The 22,095-nt window shown below is 36.7% G+C and overlaps 1 protein-coding gene across 3 annotated transcripts in view; it reads right to left on the bottom strand.

Moving 5' to 3' along the window:
• Window positions 1–22,095, bottom strand: part of LOC106056079 (lysosomal alpha-mannosidase-like) — a 134,844-nt gene that overhangs the window by 60,667 nt on the left and 52,082 nt on the right. For all 3 annotated transcript variants that reach the window (XM_056021494.1, XM_056021491.1, XM_056021493.1), the window contains exons 6-15: window positions 20,996–21,104; window positions 20,238–20,332; window positions 19,114–19,161; window positions 18,027–18,143; window positions 16,706–16,909; window positions 12,798–12,861; window positions 10,307–10,346; window positions 6,396–6,465; window positions 1,902–2,027; window positions 579–695 (exon numbers count right to left, since the gene is read on the bottom strand). In XM_056021494.1, the coding sequence (XP_055877469.1) occupies window positions 579–695; window positions 1,902–2,027; window positions 6,396–6,465; window positions 10,307–10,346; window positions 12,798–12,861; window positions 16,706–16,909; window positions 18,027–18,143; window positions 19,114–19,161; window positions 20,238–20,332; window positions 20,996–21,104 (990 nt within the window). The remainder of the gene's footprint in view (window positions 1–578; window positions 696–1,901; window positions 2,028–6,395; window positions 6,466–10,306; window positions 10,347–12,797; window positions 12,862–16,705; window positions 16,910–18,026; window positions 18,144–19,113; window positions 19,162–20,237; window positions 20,333–20,995; window positions 21,105–22,095) is intronic.

Genomic DNA, 22,095 nt, shown 5'->3' with positions numbered 1-22,095 from the left:
GCAAGTGCAATGCACTGCGGAAACCCACTTGATAATCTATCCGTGTTCTAAGTTCTTCGGATCATTTCTTTATTAAGGAACTTTTCCGTGAATGATCCACGGTGGAGGCAGAGAACGCACCTTATAGTTAACCTCCCCGCAAGTAGTGATGTGTACACCAAGTGTCAGGTTCTTGTCTTAATTGGCTCAAGGGGTTAATTAACAATTAATTACTACTAATAAACTCCACAAAGAAACTCCAGATTTCCAGGACAATAATAATAACTTTAATATCCCAAGACATACACAATGACAGCAACACTCTCAGAAAATATTATCTACACATACACCAGTCCAGGAAACAACTGTCCAACCTTCCTGGACTGGGAACAAGATCCCACTTACTATCGCACTCTCTCTCACATTCAAGGAAAACTAAAACTTTCAAACACGTGCAGACTGTTCACATTCATAACCTGGGCCTGGGAGTACTTAAACAAAGGGATATAATTATCATACCAAATATCAACAAAGAAATAAAATATTCACTCTCGCCGTACCTGCCTGCCCCTGACACCTAGGAACGTTCGAGTCATTACCTGATAAGGGACATCATCTCCATTCCAGTTAGTAACCGTCATCTGCTTAAACTGGACAGGGAACCGGACATCAATACTGACTGGCCATGACAATGTGTTATACAGAGTTACAAGAAACTGAAATTTAAAAAAATGTAACAAACATTTAATAGTGCCAAGAGATTCAGGGCCGGTCCTGACATCTTAATTGAAAAATTGGAACAGCACAAAGCTGGAGTCATTATTATGTATTGTAGAATTACAGGATTTATGTAGGTAAACAAGGATAAATAGGAAAGGAAAGATTAAGATTTAATCACGTGATAAGTATTTCAAAAAAGTAGATTTTAAGCAATTTGTCATTTATTTTTAATTGGTTGACATCCTGTTATTTAAAGTGGTTTTTTAAATATATATTTCTACACTGAAATTGAAAGTTGTTAATATTTATGACTAATGTCAAGTTTATTTGATTGTTAAAGAACTTGTTGAGTTTTATCAAGATTTGTGAGCAAGTAACATAACACGCATGCATGTGTAAGTTGGATCAGCTGTCTGGTATCACTACATGAAATTTAGATCAGCTGTCTGGCATCACTACATGAAATTTAGATCAGCTGTCTGGCATCACTACATGAAATTTAGATCAGCTGTCTGGTATCACTACATGAAAGTTGAATCAGCTGTCTGGTATCACTACATGAAATTTAGATCAGCTGTCTGGCATCACTACATGAAATTTAGATCAGCTGTCTGGCATCACTACATGAAATTTAGATCAGTTGTCTGGCATCACTACATGAAATTTAGATCAGCTGTCTGGCATCACTACATGAAATTTAGATCAGTTGTCTGGTATCACTACATGAAATTTAGATCAGCTGTCTGGCATCACTACATGAAATTTAGATCAGTTGTCTGGCATCACTACATGAAATTTAGATCATTTGTCTGGCATCACTACATGAAATTTAGATAAGTTGTCTGGAATCACTACATGAAATTTAGATCAGTTGTCTGGCATCACTACATGAAATTTAGATCAGTTGTCTGGCATCACTACATGAAATTTAGATCAGCTGTCTGGCATCACTACATGAAATTTAGATAAGTTGTCTGGAATCACTACATGAAATTTAGATCAGTTGTCTGGCATCACTACATGAAATTTAGATCAGCTGTCTGGCATCACTACATGAAATTTAGATAAGTTGTCTGGAATCACTACATGAAATTTAGATCAGTTGTCTGGCATCACTAGATGAATCAAACACAAAAATATCGTTCTAGAAAAAAAAAGACATTTATAGACAGAGACATTTAAACATGAAGATCGTGTGTCACCTGACTCCGCCCTTCGGTCACATGACATGAGCTAATATTAAGATCTGGACAAAACTGTGAGGTAACGTATGGCACGTCTGTATCAGATACACCCCAGAATTTTCTGTACGCTTGAGATAGTACATACTGAAAAAATAAAAAAGAAAGAAATATAATCCTATGTATTTGTACATTTCCTTTAATATAATTAATTGTTAGTGTAAAACATATTTCAACGGTATTTATCTTATCTTATCTTATATAATACAGACGTTACTTCAAAAAAGAAGATGATTACGTCCTACGCGTCATGCATTTAGTCATGCATATTAACCAATGACTTAAATTCTGCCAAGTCACTGGTTTTCCTGGCTAGCTCAGGCAACCCATTCCATGCTCTAATAGCACTAGGGAAGAAGGAGTATTTGTACAAATTTGTCCTAGCATATGGGACGAGGAATGTGCCTTTATCTTTGTGTCTTTCAGAGTATTTTATTAAATTTTGTTTTTGTATTTGAAGATTATGGTTCAGTGTTTTATGTATGATTGCTACTTTACTTTTGAGCCTTCTGTCCTGAAGGCTTTCTAAATTTAGTGATTTTACTAAAGGTGTTACTCTAGTCAAATGTGAATATTCGTTTGTTATGAATCTCACTGCTCTATTTTGTGTCTGTTCCAGTTTCTTAATGTTTTCTTGAGTTGAGGGGTCCCAAACGGAGGATGCATATTCTATTATTGGCCTAACCAAGGTTAAGTAACATTTTAGTTTTATGTTCTTATTTGATTTATAGAAATTTCTTTTAATAAATCCTAATGCTTTGTTTGATTTTTTTGTAGTTTCATCAATATGTGGATTCCATGATAGTTTTTCATTTATTATAACACCTAGGTATTTTGCGTTTTTAGTCTGTGATACTGGTTTGCCATGAATAAGATAAGTGGAATTAATTTGTTTTAGTTTTTTTGTTACTCTTAACAACTGACATTTTTCTGGGTGAAAAGACATGCTCCAATTTGATTCCCATTTCTGTAATTCATCTAATTCTCTTTGTAAAATATCTGTGTCTTGTGTTGTTTTTATTGTTCTATATATTATGCAATCGTCTGCAAATAATCTGACTTTTGTTCCTGAACTAATGCAATTTGGTAAATCATTTATGTAAATTAAAAATAGTAGTGGACCCAAGACTGTACCTTGAGGTACACCTGAGTTTACTGTTATCGGTGTTGATTTAGAGCCATTTATTATTACAGTTTGTTCTCTCCCTATCAGAAAGTCTTTAATCCACTGATGCAGTGGACCATTAATGCCGAAATATTTTAATTTTTTAAGCAAACTATGGTGGTGAACTTTGTCAAAAGCCTTAGAAAAATCTAGTAAGATAGCATCTATTTGTTCACTATTATCTAAACCTTTTGAAAAATCATCAATTAGTCCTATTAGTTGTGTTTCACATGATCTATATTTCCTAAAGCCATGTTGGTATGGTGTGAGGACATTATGTTTGTCTAAGTGGTTTATGATGTTGCTACATATTATGTGTTCTAGGAATTTACATGTGATGCTGGTAAGTGATACTGGTCTGTAGTTCCCTGGGTCAGATTTTTCTCCTTTTTTAAATAGGGGGGTGACATTAGCTTCTTTCCAGTCCTTTGGTACTCTGCCCTGGTTAAGTGAAGCCTGAAAGAGTATTTTGAACACTGGGGCTAGCTCATTACTTAGTTCTTTGAGTAATCTAGCTGGAATACCATCAGGTCCAGAAGCTTTATTTGGTTTGGTGTTGGCTAATAGTTTTTGAATTCCATTTTCTTGTACTACTATATCTTCTATGTTGTCTACTTGGTTCAAATTCAGTAATATGTCTTTGTCTCCTGGGGCTGAGAATGCTGATGCAAAGTATTTGTTTAGGATGTTTGCTTTAGTTTCATTATCATTATGTATTATGTTATGTTCATCTTTTAATGGCGCTACGCCTGTTGTTTCCATTTTCTTAGACTTAATGTATGACCATAGGTTTTTGTTGTTATCTTTAGATATTACATTGTTTATGTATTCACTCTGCAGCTGTCTGCTTACTTTTTGGGTTAAGTGTTTAATTTTTATATACTTTTTGTAAACTCTTTCTGCATTAGTTTCTTTAAATTTTCTATAGAGGTTTTCCTTCTGTTTACAAAGCTTCTTTAGTCTATTATTAAACCAGCATTTATTTATTTTGTTTGATGTGTATTTAGTTGGTATATGATTTTCTATTATGCTTTTAAGATGGTTTTTAATGAAATTCCAGAGGTCATCGACTGGTTGGTTAATGTCTTTTTCTAATAAGAATGTTTGTTGAAAGTTTAGTGCAGCTTGGTGTAGTTGAGTTAGGTTACATTTATTCCAGAGTAAGATTTTTCTTTTGGGTTTTGTATTGGCTACTGCTTTTATCTGACTGTGTATTTTTATGATCTCATGGTCTGATAGACCAGGGATAATTTCATAATCAACTACTAATCCAGGTCTGTTGGTTAAGAAGAGATCTAATGTGTTGTTTAATCTAGTTGGCTTTTTAATGATTTGATCTAAACTTAGGTTGTGTAAAGTTTCTATGAAAAGCTCATTTATGTCCTTAAGGTTTTGGTGTTTATCTATGGTTAGTGTTTTCCAATTTATATCAGGTAGGTTGAAATCACCCATAATCCAAAAAACTGCATTTTTATTTGTCTCTTTAAGTGTAGTAATCTGATTACATAGTTCCTGCATGTATTCTAAACTAGAATTTGGTGGTCTGTAAATGCTGCCTATTATTAGGGATGTTGAGGTGGTATTAATTTTACAAAATGTTGATTCTACATTTTTTGAGTTAGGTAAGGTAATTTCTTCTGCTATAAGAGTGTTTTTTATTGCTAAAAGAACTCCTCCATGATTATCAGCCCTATCTTTTCTAAAAATTTCATAATTACTATTGAAAATTTCTGCATTATAAATTTCAGGATGCAGCCAAGTTTCTGTTCCTGCAATTATGTCTGGTTTCTCACATTCTAATAAAATTTCTAAGTCTGCTGTTTTGTTCCTAATGCTTTGAAAATTTATAACTAAGGTTTTAAGGTATTTTGGTATTACTTCTTTAGTAGGTTTGTTTAGTGAGGCTGTTGTATTAATTTTAGTAGATTTAGGTTTAACAGGAGTGGATCTGGCTAGTGGTTGGTGAGTTTGGTTCGGGATGGTGTTTAGGATGTTGTATGGGTTAGAAGTGTCCGCATCAAAGGAATCAAACAGTCCTGATGTAAACTGAGGTAACCCACACGGTACACAGTGCCATGATGCGTCTTTGTTGCCTAAGGCATAATACACAGGTGTATTCATATGGAGACATGATGCATGGTACCATTCATCGCAGGTGTCACATTGAATGGCTTTCTGTTTCAGGGTGCATATTTTTTTGCAGATGTTGCATCTATCTTTAGATCTAGGCCCTGGATTTGACTCTACATCTCCTGCCATTAATATTAACAGTGATAGGTATTTATTTCTGCTGTGTCTGATTTAGTTCGTCCATCGTGGTTCGATGATGACCACTTTTGTCATCTAGGGGGCTGAGGGCTTTGCACTGGGGTTTTGTGCCTCCTCATGTGGCTGGTGAGACCTATGTGAGCCCGGAATGTTCCGCTGCACACTGGGCAGGTTATTCCAGCTGGAGCTAGTGTCATTGGCCATACTTTTGTTTTTCTCTGACGCTTTTCTTCTGCCAGCGCTGTTCTCTTGTCCTCAGCAATTTGTGCGCCAGTTTTCACAGCGCGGCGCCGTGATGCTCTGTCATATGCTTCTGTCTCCCAGGTGGCTGACTTTATGCTGTACGCTTTCAGAGAAGATTTGTGGCTGTCCCTAAAGCGTTTTCTTTGTGAACGCTTTCGTTCCATTAATTGGCCTTACAGGAGTCGTTCAGGGATGCGGCGGTCTTCCATTCCGCAGACGTGTCTTGCCCATCGCAGCTGGAACTGCATCAGGATTGCGTGGATGCTTTGCAGACCCGCTCTTTGAAGGACTTCAATATCTTGTATTTTTTCTTGCCATTTAACATTTTAGTATTCGAGACAGGCCATACGGAAGTGGTTGAGTTTGTTATTTACATGTTTTCTGTATACTGCCCACGTTTCTGAGGCATAGAGCAATGTAGGGAGGGTGACAACTCGATAGACCACTAGCTTTGTGTTTGTATGTTTCTGATTTTGAAAGAGTTTAAAAAGGCGTAATTGTTGGCGATAATATTCAAACAGGTGATGTCTCTGAGCTGTTGACCACATTCATCAGTACGCTACCATGAATTATGAGCAAGATAAAACTGATATCCATGCCACAGACAGCAAGATTGTGTAGTTAAGAAAGACTTGTTAAAGTACAGACCATCAAACTGGTCATAAATTAGATGTCGTTAGGACTTTTAACATCATCAAACAGAATGAAGTATCTGTCTAGTCAAGGTTATTGAAAGAAAAAATCTTTATAAAGTTTTAGTTTATGTTTGAGTAAATTACCTGGCATTCGTGAGTACCGTTGCTTAGCAACTGACAGTAATCTTTCAAAACATGCTTCTTCTGTGTGCCACTGTAGAAACAAAACATTTTCTTTAAGTGCAGGCGTCGAAAATAATGATCACATAGTTGAAGTCTACTACAGAGGATAAGTGTTAAGTGGAAAAGTAGCTTTTAAACCAATATCCAATGTATAAATAAATTACTTTGATGATATCACGGACCAATGTGTGTGTTTGTTTGTATGGCCGGGACGTTTGTGCGAATGACTGGAAGTGTGCTAGTCTTGTTGACAAGGACAGAGGCCAGTGTGTGATATGCTCTGAGGAATAATAAACTGAATCAAGTGAAGTGTTCATGATAAACAAATGATTGTTTTTGTATATGTCCAGCTGAACCCGAGGAACACCAGGACGAATAGAGAGAAATGTTTTTAGTCCATCGACTTTGTAAAGAGCTGTTACAGCCGAGCTCATACTTCTGCTCTAAATATAAGATACTAACTATTGTCAAACAATTTCCCTCCAAGACTCCAAGTTAGTAAATATTACTATAATAATAATAATTATAATAATAATAATAAGCGCCAGAGAATGACTACTCGTTCATTTCTAACATAATAATAATTATTATTATTATTATCACTATTATTCCGAAACTAATTCTTTTACAAGCAATAGAAAAAAAGATTGATTTTTTAAAATAACAAAGCTTATCAAAGGGAAAGAACCGCTAATCACTGCCATTTTTTACTTGAAAATGGCAAGGTTCAGCTCCCTCCCTTTCTGCCATATAAAACAAAAATGAATGAACTAGTACTAATTGATTAAATAATTGGTTAATTTTTGGATTGATTCGTTTAAAATTTCAACTTGATCCGAGAATGGGAAGTGGGACAAAAAACGTGTTAAAACCTAATAAGGGGATTAAATCTATATATAGTAGTATTTATTTCCCTTATTTCAATATCAAACAAAGAAATCTTTTACAAATAATTAATTAACTTTTTTTTTTTTATTGATTCATGTCTGTAATTTGTAAGCAGTTTTATAAAAATACATTTAGTCATTCAAAGAATTTCTTATTTTGATTTCTTTTGCTATCAAATTGTATATTTTTTCCCTACGAAGAAAGATAGAAGCTTTGTTCATGACATATCTGAAAATAATCGAGACATAATAATTTAGCGAATTAATCGTCTAATGACAAAAATATCCTATATAGACTATACATAAACTGAAAGCCTCGAAGACGTCTAGACCTATACAACACAGAACCAAGGTCCTGTACGAATAGCAAGTGGTAAAATCTGCATTAACATTGGTGAAAGGCATGTAGCATGATGTAGGGCCATAGCTTGGGGGTGGCGTAGCCACGGGAAGCACAGCATTCCTCATTGATCTACGGTCTTGAAGACAAGCCTTACTTTTTCAATGCGCTTCATTTCAAAGGTTTAAAATAATTACTTCCTCTTCAACACTTCACGAAGACAGAATGTCTAATAGTGTGTTCAGAGTCTCGGTAATAAGATAAACAGATTAACCTTTGGCCTTTGGTGCAATGTTACATCATGTGTCATTAATAATAATACAGAAAGCGTGGAAACGTAGTGGTAAGACTTAGACTTACGCGATTCTACGTCCCATACGCAGGCAAGCTGTCTCCTAATAGCTTAAAGTCCTCGACTTAATAAGTCTTGAGACCTTTCTATTCAAGTCCTTAAAAGTTCAGTTAAAATCTACAGTCTACTTTAAAAATCGCTGATTTCATGGCCAGCTTTAAAAGCAATTATATATTTTTTTTTCCATTTATTTTGATTATGTTGTTTTTACTAAGCATTTCCTTTATCTAGGACTAACTATGAGTTTTTAGATTTGAACCTATTTAAGGCGTAATTCACTAACCCTAACCTTTGACCGTACCAACATAGCCTTCAATGCTAATCAGAGAAAAACAATCTAGAAAATCTAGCCCACAGCGGAGAACAAAAAAAAAATCATTACTATAAGTACTAATCTATAGACGTCATGTTTCACGGTTATTGACATCTGGTTTCTACTACTGCAGGTACATTCAAGACAGTATCGACAAAGTCGTCTCAGGACGAGCGATTACTTGCTAACACTGGAACTCAACATGTGACGAAATCTCGTTTGTCTTCGAGATTCACTTGTTTCCTTAGCGGCTTGTGTGTTTTGTTTGTGAACAAGCCTTTGTGAAGAATACAATACAAACGTGGACAAACATGGTCGACGTAAGGCACAGACAAGGACGAAATCAATGACGCACTAATAGGGCTCATTAATATGTGGATTTCATGAGATAAAAAAAAAGGCAGGTGACCAAAGGCAGTCATATGTGATGGATTGACGATGCGTAGGCAGATCTGAAACAGCTTGGGGTTTGGGCGTGGAGACGAAAGGCCCAGGAGAGATCTGAATGGAAGGATGTGTTGAAGCAGACTAGAGCCCTCCATGGGATGTAGCGCCACTGGGATAGTGGTTGGTTATTTTTCCAACACCCGATCGCGGATCAAGCTGAAATTTTGCACAATTATTTCTAATACCTGAAAATACAAGAATAAAAATAAAAATAGATGTGTAGAGACGTTTGTATTGTTAAAAGTCTTTCCTTTGCAAGTGCAGAGTGGCTGCTAAAAAAAACAACAACAAGCAAATCTTCTAGAGGGGACATCTGAGAGAACTGTCTACAAAAGATCCCATGAGGTGAAGTCCCTTATGCTATGACAAATTTGTACTAATTCTCCTTCTTCCCTAGTGCTATTAGAGCATGGAATGGGTTGCCTGAGCCAGCCAGGAAAACCAGTGACTTGAATGCTTATATGCATGGCGCGTAGGACGAAATCATCTTCTTTTTTGAAGATAAGATAAGAGCTGAGAAGACTACTCCTGCAGTATCTGGCAAGTAGCTGAACTGTACTGTCTGGAGTGTCTCTTAGCCTTTACACAACTTCTTCTTCACAATTATTATTTTTTATGTAGGGGAGTTCAGATCAGTTATCCTATATCTGAGATGAACTGCTCAATGTGGTTTCCAGATCAGGCAGTTCAGATCAGTAATCCTATATCTGAGATGAACTGCGCAATGTGGTTTCCAGATCAGGCAGTTCAGATCAGTAATCCTATATCTGAGATGAACTGCGCAATGTGGTTTCCAGATCAGGCAGTTCAGATCAGTAATCCTATATCTGAGATGAACTGCGCAATGTGGTTTCCAGATCAGGCAGTTCAGATCAGTAATCCTATATCTGAGATGAACTGCGCAATGTGGTTTCCAGATCAGGCAGTTCAGATCAGTAATCCTATATCTGAGATGAACTGCGCAATGTGGTTTCCAGATCAGGCAGTTCAGATCAGTAATCCTATATCTGAGATGAACTGCGCAATGTGGTTTCCAGATCAGGCAGTTCAGATCAGTAATCCTATATCTGAGATGAACTGGGCAGTGGTTTCCAGATCAGGCAGTTCTCCGTATGGTTTTTCTTCAATTTCCCCCTTTTGTTTCTCTGAGTTGGAGATAAGGTATGCGACACTGTTACAAGAGACCACCAAATATGTATATACACTGGCAGTTGATCAGATGTCTTAATATTTGGAATAGGTTTGAATCAAAGTCGTTATTTATTTTAAATAAATAATACCCAAACTAAGAACCTCGGGCCATATCCGGCCTGATTAAAGTCATCAACGCAGTGTTAACTTCGATACGTTTATGTAGTGCCTGAGACTACGATCTCATTCGTTTTTTTTTTTTTGGGGGGGGGGGGAGGGGCGTAAAATTATTCTTTGTAAATAGCTAACACTTCCATCCTAAATTGCCATCTTTTTCCGCCCCTGTACAACCTCGCAAACTATTTTATCAAAACTTCAAAGAGTTCAAAGTCCAGTACTCACGTGACGGCGTCATGGTGTTGCATTATTCCCATAGCGTCTCCTGCAGAGAAACAGTTTTAATTCATTAGGCTAACAAAACACGAAATCATTAAAACACAGACACGCACATAAACACATCTAAATACACACACGTAAACGCAACTATACACACACGTAAACACATCTGTAAGCCCACAGAAAACAGAACAGATGCCAGGACAGGAAAAAATAAACATTTCATTTAATTTGAATTTAAAAAAGGAAGGATTGAACTGAAAGTGTTCTAGAGATTTCATCTATCTATCTATCTATCTATCTATCTATCTATCTATCTATCTATATCTATCTATCTATCTATCTATATCTATCTATCTATCTATCTATCTATCTATCTATCTATCTATCTATCTATCTATCTATCTATCTATCCTGAGATTTGGCACTCTTCATGTGACTGGCAAAGAATATGTAAACGTTTTGCTGCACAATGAATAAAATATTCCAGATAAAGCCAATGTGCATTGCCGTGTCTTTCTGTTTTGTGGATTGTCGTGTCTTTCTGTTTTGAGGATTGTCGTGTCTTTCTGTTTTGTGGATTGTCGTGTCTTTCTGTTTTGTGCATTGCCGTGTCTTTCTGTTTTGTGGATTGTCGTGTCTTTCTGTTTTGAGGATTGTCGTGTCTTTCTGTTTTGAGGATTGTCGTGTCTTTCTGTTTTGTGCATTGCCGTGTCTTTCTGTTTTGTGGATTGCCGTGTCTTTCTGTTTTGTGGATTGTCGTGTCTTTCTGTTTTGTGGATTGCCGTGTCTTTCTGTTTTGAGGATTGCCGTGTCTTTCTGTTTTGTGCATTGCAGTGTCTTTCTGTTTTGTGGATTGCCTTGTCTTTCTGTTTTGTGGATTGTCGTGTCTTTCTGTTTTGTGGATTGCCGTGTCTTTCTGTTTTGTGGATTGCCGTGTCTTTCTGTTTTGTGCATTGCAGTGTCTTTCAGTTTTGTGGATTGCCGTGTCTTTCTGTTTTGTGGATTGTCGTGTCTTTCTGTTTTGTGGATTGCCGTGTCTTTCTGTTTTGTGGATTGCCGTGTCTTTCTGTTTTGTGCATTGCAGTGTCTTTCTGTTTTGTGGATTGCCGTGTCTTTCTGTTTTGTGCATTGCAGTGTCTTTCTGTTTTGTGGATTGTCGTGTCTTTCTGTTTTGTGCATTGCAGTGTCTTTCTGTTTTGTGGATTGTCGTGTCTTTCTGTTTTGAGGATTGCCGTGTCTTTCTGTTTTGTAGATTCCCGTGTCTTTCTGTTTTGTAGATTCCCGTGTCTTTCTGTTTTGTAGATTCCCGTGTCTTTCTGTTTTGTAGATTCCCGTGTCTTTCTGTTTTGTGGATTGTCGTGTCTTTCTGTTTTGTAGATTCCCGTGTCTTTCTGTTTTGTAGATTCCCGTGTCTTTCTGTTCTGTGGATTGTCGTGTCTTTCTGTTTTGTAGATTCCCGTGTCTTTCTGTTCTGTGGATTGTCGTGTCTTTCTGTTTTGTAGATTCCCGTGTCTTTCTGTTCTGTGGATTGTCGTGTCTTTCTGTTTTGTGGATTGCCGTGTCTTTCTGTTCTGTGCATTGCAGTGTCTTTCTGTTTTGTGGATTGCCGTGTCTTTCTGTTTTGTGGATTGCCGTGTCTTTCTGTTTTGTGGATTGCCGTGTCTTTCTGTTTTGTGGATTGCCGTGTCTTTCTGTTTTGAGGATTGCCGTGTCTTTCTGTTTTGTAGATTCCCGTGTCTTTCTGTTTTGTAGATTCCCGTGTCTTTCTGTTTTGTAGATTCCCGTGTCTTTCTGTTTTGTAGATTCCCGTGTCTTTCTGTTTTGTGGATTGTCGTGTCTTTCTGTTTTGTAGATTCCCGTGTCTTTCTGTTCTGTGGATTGTCGTGTCTTTCTGTTTTGTAGATTCCCGTGTCTTTCTGTTCTGTGGATTGTCGTGTCTTTCTGTTTTGTAGATTCCCGTGTCTTTCTGTTCTGTGGATTGTCGTGTCTTTCTGTTTTGTAGATTCCCGTGTCTTTCTGTTATGTGGATTGTCGTGTCTTTCTGTTTTGTGGATTGCCGTGTCTTTCTGTTTTGTGGATTGTCGTGTCTTTCTGTTTTGTGGATTGCCGTGTCTTTCTGTTTTGAGGATTGCCGTGTCTTTCTGTTTTGTGCATTGCAGTGTCTTTCTGTTTTGTGGATTGCCTTGTCTTTCTGTTCTGTGGATTGTCGTGTCTTTCTGTTTTGAGGATTGCCGTGACTTTCTGCTCTGGTTTATTTCTTCTCTCAGTTCTTAAAGCTTTATCATTAGTTCCTTTATCTCGGGTGGCAGGGATCTTGTGGAAACTTTCAGGAAAACTATAAGGCTGGCCCTGAAACATTTAGTTCAATCACTTGGAGCTGCGTTTCTTTCCTTTTTACGGCTCGTAAAATCTGGTCATGAATACGTTGTAGCAGTCTTAATGCTCAAATTAACTACACCCCAAAGTGTCATAGCAAAAAAAAAAAAATACTTACGCAGTGCATTGACATGGTAGAAAGAATCTGTTAAATCCATGAAGATTGAAATCTGTTTACATGCCTGTAACAAAAATACATTCACATTAATATAAACATCTCTATATATAACGTAACTATATCTTAGAAAGACGCACTGGTGAGGTCAAGGCGATGGAATGTAAATTGCCAAAGAATCTGGTTTTCAAAATCAGATTGCTAACACAAAAATTGTGAAATCTAAAACAGGTATGCAAGTATTTCTCATTTTTCTAGACGTCTGTAAAGTAAGGACACTGGACAAAGTAATTGGAGGAGATAAGAAAAAAAGAGATGAATTTAAAAAAAAAAAGACAATTAACTCAATATAAGGAGGGTATTTTATGATCTTAGACGAGTGAAATGAAAGGAATTCTTGAGATCAGATAATATATGTTTGATTTTTAATTGATACATCAAAGAAAACTAGATTGTCAGAGAGACATATTATTGAAGTAACTAAATAACTACTACAAATAAGAGCGTGGGAGTTTGATAGCAAATCCGAAGATTTGGTCTTGTTCTGAGGATTGCAGTATCTGTAGCCTCGGAAAGAGCTAAATTCGCTTTTAGTTTTGTGTGGTCTGCATGTCCGTCTGTGCTGTTTAGATCGCAAAAACTAGAAATAATATTTAAAAACTGATTTCTTCTTTAAGCAAAAAAATGTAATATAAGAAAACTCGTAATCGCTAATTTGGTTGTTTGGATTTTTTAGTGCATAACAACGCCAAGTGTTTATCTGAAAAATTACATTATTATTATTGGTTTTGAAGTGAAAAATAACGCCAAATGTTGTTGTTTATTTGTACTTTAGACAATCAAAACAAAACCATGGTATGAATATTTCTTGTACATTGGCGAATCCAGTGGAAGCTGATAACTCTTATTATTCTAATGTTTGTTTACATTATTGCGCAGCTCTTGCATAGGTGAGTGTTCTATCACTATACTTTTTTTCTTTTTAATATTCAGTAATGCACTGTAATAAGGCTTGTCTTCGAGTTCGAACATTATAGAGCAATGCAGCATTTCCCGTAGTTATGCAGCCCCAGCTGCGACCTACATATTTTGCCAAAACTAGCGCAGTCATAACCATTGTCCGTCGTTAGTCGATTTAGCTTTTATATCATTTTACAAAAATGCATGATTTTTTTTTTCCGTTGTGATAAACTTCCTGACAGTTTAGGTCCTCATTGGAGTGTATTTTCTATTTCCCTGAATTGGGAGTTCCCATACTGTGTCCTCAATCTGACATTGAGAAAAAACTTAGGAGGAAAAAAATTTGATTTGAAAAAAAAAAGCCTTTGAAACACAGAAACATTCTTCATTGATTTTTGCAAGGGACATAACTGTGTCTCAGTGGCTGGGAAATATTGAAATAGCTCATACACTATACATCAATGCCTGGATCTGAACATTCTGTGAATAGGAAGAAAATGGTCTAAAATATTTTAAAATACTGTACAAAAACAAACCATGGTTTGATTTATGTCTTGCTCCGTGGACGAGAGGCTTCATACTTTTATTCAATCAAGAGGACACACTCTGGAATCTTGATCAGATATCTATTTTTTTTTATAAAGCTTATATCAAATAAATCTGTCTGTTTGTCCGGTAAAGAGTTTGCACACGTTTTTTCTCCCACAACGAACCTCGGGTTAAGCTGAAATTTTGCACAATTATTTCTTTTACCTGACAACACAAATATCAATAAAAAAAAATTAACCAATTAGCTGAAAAACTATTGGTAATTAATTATTTTAGTTTCTTCGCTGAAGATATAGAAGTATCATTATTGATACTAGGTTATTAAGTTAGTGTTGAATCTAAAAATTTGTTCTTTGCTATATTTGCTATATTTTCTACTTTAGTGGATGAAAACAAGTTTGTAGCTTAAAAATACTTGCCAATGGGCAGAGGAATGTCAATTATCAATGTCCATATGTTGCATGTAACTTGTCAACTCCATGCGTCTATGTGTTGCCAAGAAATTTCTCGTCTCCATATGCCTATATGTTGCCCTGCCACCTTCTTCTCCATATGCCTATATATTGTCCTGCCACCTTCTTCTCCCTATGCCCATATATTGTCCTGCCACCTTCTTCATATGCCCATATGTGGCCCTGCCACCTTCTTCATATGCCCATATGTGGCCCTGCCACCTTCTTCTCCATATGCCCATATATTGTCCTGCCACCTTCTTCATATGCCCATATGTGGCCCTGCCACCTTCTTCTCCATATGCCCATATATTGTCCTGCCACCTTCTTCATATGCCCATATATTGCCCTGACACATTCTTCTTCATATGCCCATATATTGTCCTGCCACCTTCTTCATATGCCCATATGTGGCCCTGCCACCTTCTCCATATGCCCATATATTGTCCTGCCACCTTCTTCATATGCCCATATATTGCCCTGCCACATTCTTCTTCATATGCCCATATATTGCCCTGCCACATTCTTCTTCATATGCCCATATATTGTCCTGCCACCTTCTCCATATGCCCATATATTGTCCTGCCACCTTCTTCATATGCCCATATATTGTCCTGCCACCTTCTTCATATGCCCATATATTGTCCTGCCACCTTCTTCATATGCCCATATGTGGCCCTGCCACCTTCTTCTCCATATGCCCATATATTGTCCTGCCACCTTCTCCATATGCCCATATATTGTCCTGCCACCTTCTTCATATGCCCATAAGTGGCCCTGCCACCTTCTTCTCCATATGCCCATATATTGTCCTGCCACCTTCTTCATATGCCCATATATTGCCCTGCCACATTCTTCTTCATATGCCCATATATTGTCCTGCCACCTTCTTCTAAATATGCCCATATATTGTCCTGCCACCTTCTTCTCCATATGCCCATATATTGTCCTGCCACCTTCTTCATATGCCCATATGTTGCCCTGCCACATTCTTCTTCATATGCCCATATATTGTCCTGCCACCTTCTTCTCCATATGCCCATATATTGTCCTGCCACCTTCTTCTCCATATGCCCATATATTGTCCTGCCACCTTCTTCATGTGCCCATATGTTGCCCTGCCACATTCTTCTTCATATGCCCATATGTTGCCTTGCCACCTTCTTCTCCATATGTCCATATGTTGTCCTTCCTCCTTCTTCTCCATATGTCCATATGTTGCCTTGCCACCTTCTTCTCCATATGTCCATATGTTGTCCTTCCTCCTTCTTCTCCATATGTCCATATGTTGCCTTGCCACCTTCTTCTCCATATGTCCATATGTTGTCCTTCCTCCTTCTTGTCCATATGTCCATATGTTGTCCTTCCTCCTTCTTCTCCATATGTCCATATGTTGCCTTGCCACATTCTTCTTCATATGCCCATATGTTGCCTTGCCACCTTCTTCTCCATATGTCCATATGTTGTCCTTCCACCTTCTTCTCCATATGTCCATATGTTGCCCTGCCACCTTCTTCTCCATATGTCCATATGATGCCCTGCCACCTTCTTCTCCATATGTCCATATGATGCCCTGCCACCTTCTTCTTCATGTGCCCATATGTTGCCCTGCCACCTTCTTCTCCATATGCCCATATGTTGCCCTGCCACCTTCTTCTCCATATGCCCATATGTTGACCACGCACGCACGCCAACTCTCAAACCCTCGGTAAAAAAGTCATGGAAGGATAACTCTTTTATTTCTGCAAGTCGGACTAGAGTTACCTTACGTAGCTTTCGCGTCGACAGAGAGCGCGGCTCAGTAAAAAAAAGAGGGGGGGGGGAGAACAAGTAATCTTTCCTGTGGGACACTACGCACGCGGTTTTACTTTTCTCACTTGTGTGTTCAAATATTTAGAATTCCACGCACAACTAAATGAGTTGTTGAACTAATGTAACTATGTATCTCACCTGCAAAATTTGACCAGCCAGCTTGATAAACTTCTTGAATCCGCCCCTGGTCGTATAATAGCCTGTCCAAAAAGCTGATGGGGGAACTGAGTAAGGGAGAAAATCATCTTTCTTCACCTCGTAAGTTAACTTCTCTTTGTTGACGTAAAACGTATAGCATGATGGGGTAGAGTACAGGAAGTTCATTTGAAAACCTGGACTGCCCTGAGATAAGAAACAAAATAAATAAACATATAAATTAAGTTTGAGTTTGTGTAAAGTTAATTTGTTATTGTACTAGCAAAAACGTGATGTTACAGAGATGAAAACTTCTTGATAATTTTTGAAGTTTTTGTTTTCAAGATTCAGATTTCCAGAAGAGCGATAATTAAACATATTAGTCTACATTTCTTTGTATTAGTTTAGTTCAGCACAGACACATATTTAAATTCATAAACTCTCCCGCTATATCTTGTGTCTAGACTATTCTGAGCACCTCTTTAGTTTCTGGAATTTTGTTCTTCCTCTCAATTGCTACAAAATCAATAACTTTTTTATTTGAAACAGGTATAAATAGGACATTGTCATTGCAATAGCCTCGTCCTTGCTCTATGCAGCAGCTCTATAAATGCCAATAATATTTTACAAGCTAGTCCAATCACTCTACAATCTAACTTTAAAATTCTGCAATAAATTCAAAGCAGTGGCGTACTGAGGGGCGGTCGACCGCCCCAGCACCGGAGCTTTCGCGCCAAAATAAGTATCAAAACATAATGAAAACGTACAATATCTACTTCAATTTCATTTTAAATTATTTGTGAGCGTCAATATAAAAGCCTTTTATCGGTAACCTAGTCAACACAGATGGGTGCAACATGCTGATCGAACATTACAGACGTAAACATTGTTGAGATATGATCTTCCAATATACGCTCATCACTCCTCAAAGTTTGAAAATTATTTCTTCATAGCCATGCTACGTCAGACAAGGGCTCCTGCTGCATGCACATGTGTTCATTGACACAAAAAAAATATCTTCATGATATCGATTACATTTTTTTAAAAATAAAGTTTTAAAAATGTGTTCAGAGTTTCATTAATGTTTGTGATAATGTGATTAATTTTTGCCTTATCATGGTTTGAATACCTATCATGATAATGTGACTTATCCTTGATGTATTATGATTTAAGAATACCTATCATGATAATGTGGCTTATCCCTAATCTATCATATCTTGATTAATACCTATCACGATAATGTGACTTATCCGAGACTTATCTCCAAACACAGACGTGAACTATAAACCAAAAAGAAAGCTAATAAATAAAGATAATCACTTACTATTTCATTGGCTGCCTTGATTAATGGATCAAGATATTGGAACCAAGTCTCTGCGTTTTTGTATCCGAAATCCGAGCCCATTGGGACAAGGATGTGTTTGCTTTTATAGCTCTGGGCCTGGACAATGAAAGAAATGAATCAATAGACAGACGATGAAACAAATGTCGTATTTTAGGGGCCGGATCTAGTAGGGATGAGGCTATGTCTAGATATTATCGCTCATTTGGGAAATTAAGTTGGCTCTGCTGCTGGCTCCATGATGAGTTTTTCGATGGAAATTTGGGTTTGAGAGTTTCTGTTTGTGTTTACCTCGCAGGAATACATCAATAATACTGAACTGGTTCTCGTTTTTTATACCTTCTAGAAAGAGTGGAATCTTTTATTCGCTCTTATTTTTGTTGAATATACAAGCAAAAGTATACGAACCTAAACGAAACAGCAAAGAATGTAGCCAGGAGCTAGAGTGATTTTAAGCTTAGCTTGATTATATTTATCAATATGAACATTATCATGAAAAAATGTACATTTTTTATTAATTGTTATCCTAAGGATAGTAAACTAAAACTTGTTTGGATATGTGCATTGCAACATTGTACAGTATTGAGACGAATATTGTGTGTCATGAATAAAAACGAGTTGGAGTTGAGAATACATTATACTTAGCTACAAATAGATAGCTACGTGTAAAATGAAACAACAGAATCAAATGTTGAACTTTTTTCTTATACCTAGACATGTTATTCCTCTTGACGTTGTTAATACGATAATGATGAACGATTAATCTTTTCTTATGAACTAATTCTACCTAATTCTAAAGGTCTAGCCTTTTTTGTATATAGAAATGTTTAAAAATAAAACGGTTTAACGCCATGGGCGAAACAAGTGTGAATTCAACTTACTCCCTCTCAATGTGTTTCACCTCTGCTTTAGAAATGCCTCAGCTATAAAGTAGAACAGTGGCAGGAGGGTGTGTAAATGTCAATCTTCTTTATATACAGTTATAAATTAGCAGGTAGAACATGTAATTAAAGAGAACACCTAATCAATGGAACTAAATATAGGTCAGAAAGCAGGTCAGATTTCTTACCCGTAGCTTGATTATTTTGAGAAAGTGGACAGCGTCCAGCTCTGACACCTAAATAGAAAGAAATAAAAAAAATTGTATTGAAGAAATAAAGAAATGGTAGCTCGAATGTTGGTAGCTGGTATGTAGAGTTATTCTTATTTGTTAGGATTCATGTGAGATAAGCGTGTTAAATGATTTTTGCATGTGTTTCGACGAGAAGTTAGAGTATGCCTGTCCAGTGTATCTGTCCAGTGTGTTTATCCAGTGTGCCTGTCCAGTGTATTATTCCAGTGTAATTGTCCAGTGTGCCTCTCCAGTGTATCTGTCCAGTGTGCCTGTCCAGTGTATCTGTTCAGTTCATATTGTGGGTATGTGAGCGCTAAGATATTGTTTTGTGATCTATATAAATGGCGCTAGAGTTTGGCCATTTGGTGGAGTTTTACAGTGACACCTGGCGGATTGAATATCGAGGGAAGTTGAGTCCTTACAGATTTTTTTTTTATGTGACGTATACTTCTGTACGCCCTGAGACGAAGTTCCTGATAGATGGGTCTTCCTATGTGCACTAAAAGAATTTTTAACAGTAGACAACAGAAGCAAAAATGAATCGCCCTGAACCCTACAGGAATCACACAACACGCTGGCATTACCTGAGACAAAATGTACATACCATCGCCGTGTTTTATTCAGAAAACATTGTATTATCAATCTTTAAAAAAATATATATTATTGTACACTAACTTCCTATCTGAAACCAATTGAATAATTGGTCTATAGAATTTTGCAGGTAGTTTCGAGATTTGGCACTATCTTAGCCACTAAGTGTCACTCTGGTTTACTGAGCCACACCATACCCTCATACATGCATGACGCGTAGGACGTAATCATCTTCTTTTTTGCAGTAACGTCTGTATTATATAAGATAAGATAAGATAAGATACGTTATTTGTCAGATAAAACGGAAAGAGAGCTTTAGGGTTAGTATAGCACAGGAGAATATAGCCTTAGCAATGATGTATTCTAAAACAGTCCTTAAGTCTGATTCAATGTGTGTCTACATATGTAATTTATAGAAATTATTTAGATTTGGCATGTGGTTAATCTCAATCTCTGTTATCAACTAGCCTACATCACTAGATTTGTACCTTAAGTGATGAGGAGGACCCGCTGTCGAAGACATAGCCATTCGGAGCGTAGTACCCGTCATAAGTGACTTGTGTAAACAGCGAGGATCTGTTCCCTGGAAGAAGTCCTGAGGTTAGTCTACAACTAGATAGGTGAAATGTTCATGTAAAATGTTCATGTGAAATGTTCATGTGAAATGTTCATGTGAGATGTTCATGTGAAATGTTTAACATATAAAAGTGAAACTAAATCTTTAAAACGAAAAAATTAAAACTACATTTGTGAAATTAAAATGTTGAACAGAACAGTTTTGTTTGAAAATATCTCTTATTCATTCAATGTCTAGTTCACCCAATCTCTAATTCATCCAATCTCTAATTCGTTCAATCTCTAATTCATTCAATCTGTAATTCATTCAATCTGTAACTCATTCATTCTCTAATTCATTTAACCTCTTATTCATGAAATCTCTAATTCATTTAATCTCCAATGCAGTCAATCTTTTATTCATTCAATCTCTATTTCACTCAATCTTTAATTCATTCAATCTCTAATTCATTCAGTCTCTAATATATTCAATCTCTAATTTATTAATTCAATCTCTAATTTATTAATTCAATCTCTAATTCATTTAACCTCTAATTCATTTAACCTCTAATTCATTTAACCTCTAATTCATTTAACCTCTAATTCAGTCAAGTAGTTGCAATAAAAACAACGTACAATATGGCCCGTTATTGTTTCAGCCCCAAGGCGCCCTGAAATGACGTGTACCTACTTAAGTTCAGGGGGCTAGTGTACCAGACAAACTCCATGTTCTTGGTTCTCTTTCTCTCCGCCAGATCTTCAAAATCTATGCGACTAACAAACAAAGAATCGAACCCCATCTGAAATGAAAACTCAGCATTGTTATTATTTTTTTTTGTAATATTTGTTCTCGAGTTGAGCATTGGAAAAGAACGAGTACTTTCACTTTGTATTTTAACAACCACATATCTTTTCGTTCTGTTGTTTGACATTTATCGAAATAAGACAAAAATGTAAGAAAATAAATAATGTGTTAATTTTTTTTATATATATTTTTCTATATTTTTATGTGTTATTAAGCATCATATACTTTAATTGCATTACTTATATACTAGTCCATTGATAACAATATTCCACATAATTTAATTAATACTACAATGTAGATTACCATATCTTACAACATCTACGACTCCTCTTACTAGCTTGCCAACTCTTCATGACTTACAGGTGAGTAAGTAAATTACGAATGTATGCATATCTTTGAAAAAAACAATCAATAGCCAGGTGAGTAGCTATGGTGTGTGTGTGGGGGGGGGGAAGGGGGGATAATTTGAAAATCCTCCAGGGCCCCAACTTGGAGGGGGCCTCCAACTGAGTTTTTTTTACATTAAAAGTTAATATTACGCAAAATGCAGGGGCCCCAAAAGAAGTCAAGCCACCGTGCCCCGAAACGATGGAAAATTCCAAGCTACGCCCATGTCAATAGCTAATACACGGAAAATATAACCGTCCTAAAAATTAAATTGGTCAAGAGATCTACTTATATCTTGAACACACGTCAGTGGAAATTGTAAATTTATTGTTCATTAGTTCACGGTAATGGCTCTAACAAAAGTCACTAGCTTCCTAATGGAGGACTGGTATTGGAAAAAGAACTTATTGAAATGTGTTTGGCTTCAAACATTGTCACGTGTACAATTATATATTCACATCATGGTCATTTCGTTAGAATTGTATTTTTTTTTAAACTCTTTTTGAAGCTCACAACGTTTAGTATGAAGGGCCATAATAGTTTCCGCCACCTGTCCGATAATGTGCGTGGGGTCATCCTCCTGAACATGGAGCCCCAGA

This window comes from Biomphalaria glabrata, chromosome 2 (genome assembly GCF_947242115.1).
Source record: "Biomphalaria glabrata chromosome 2, xgBioGlab47.1, whole genome shotgun sequence".
In the NCBI taxonomy this organism is placed as follows: Eukaryota; Metazoa; Mollusca; class Gastropoda; family Planorbidae; genus Biomphalaria; species Biomphalaria glabrata.
The sequence above is the reverse complement of the archived record's forward strand: the minus strand, read 5'-3'. Positions and strand labels throughout refer to the sequence as shown.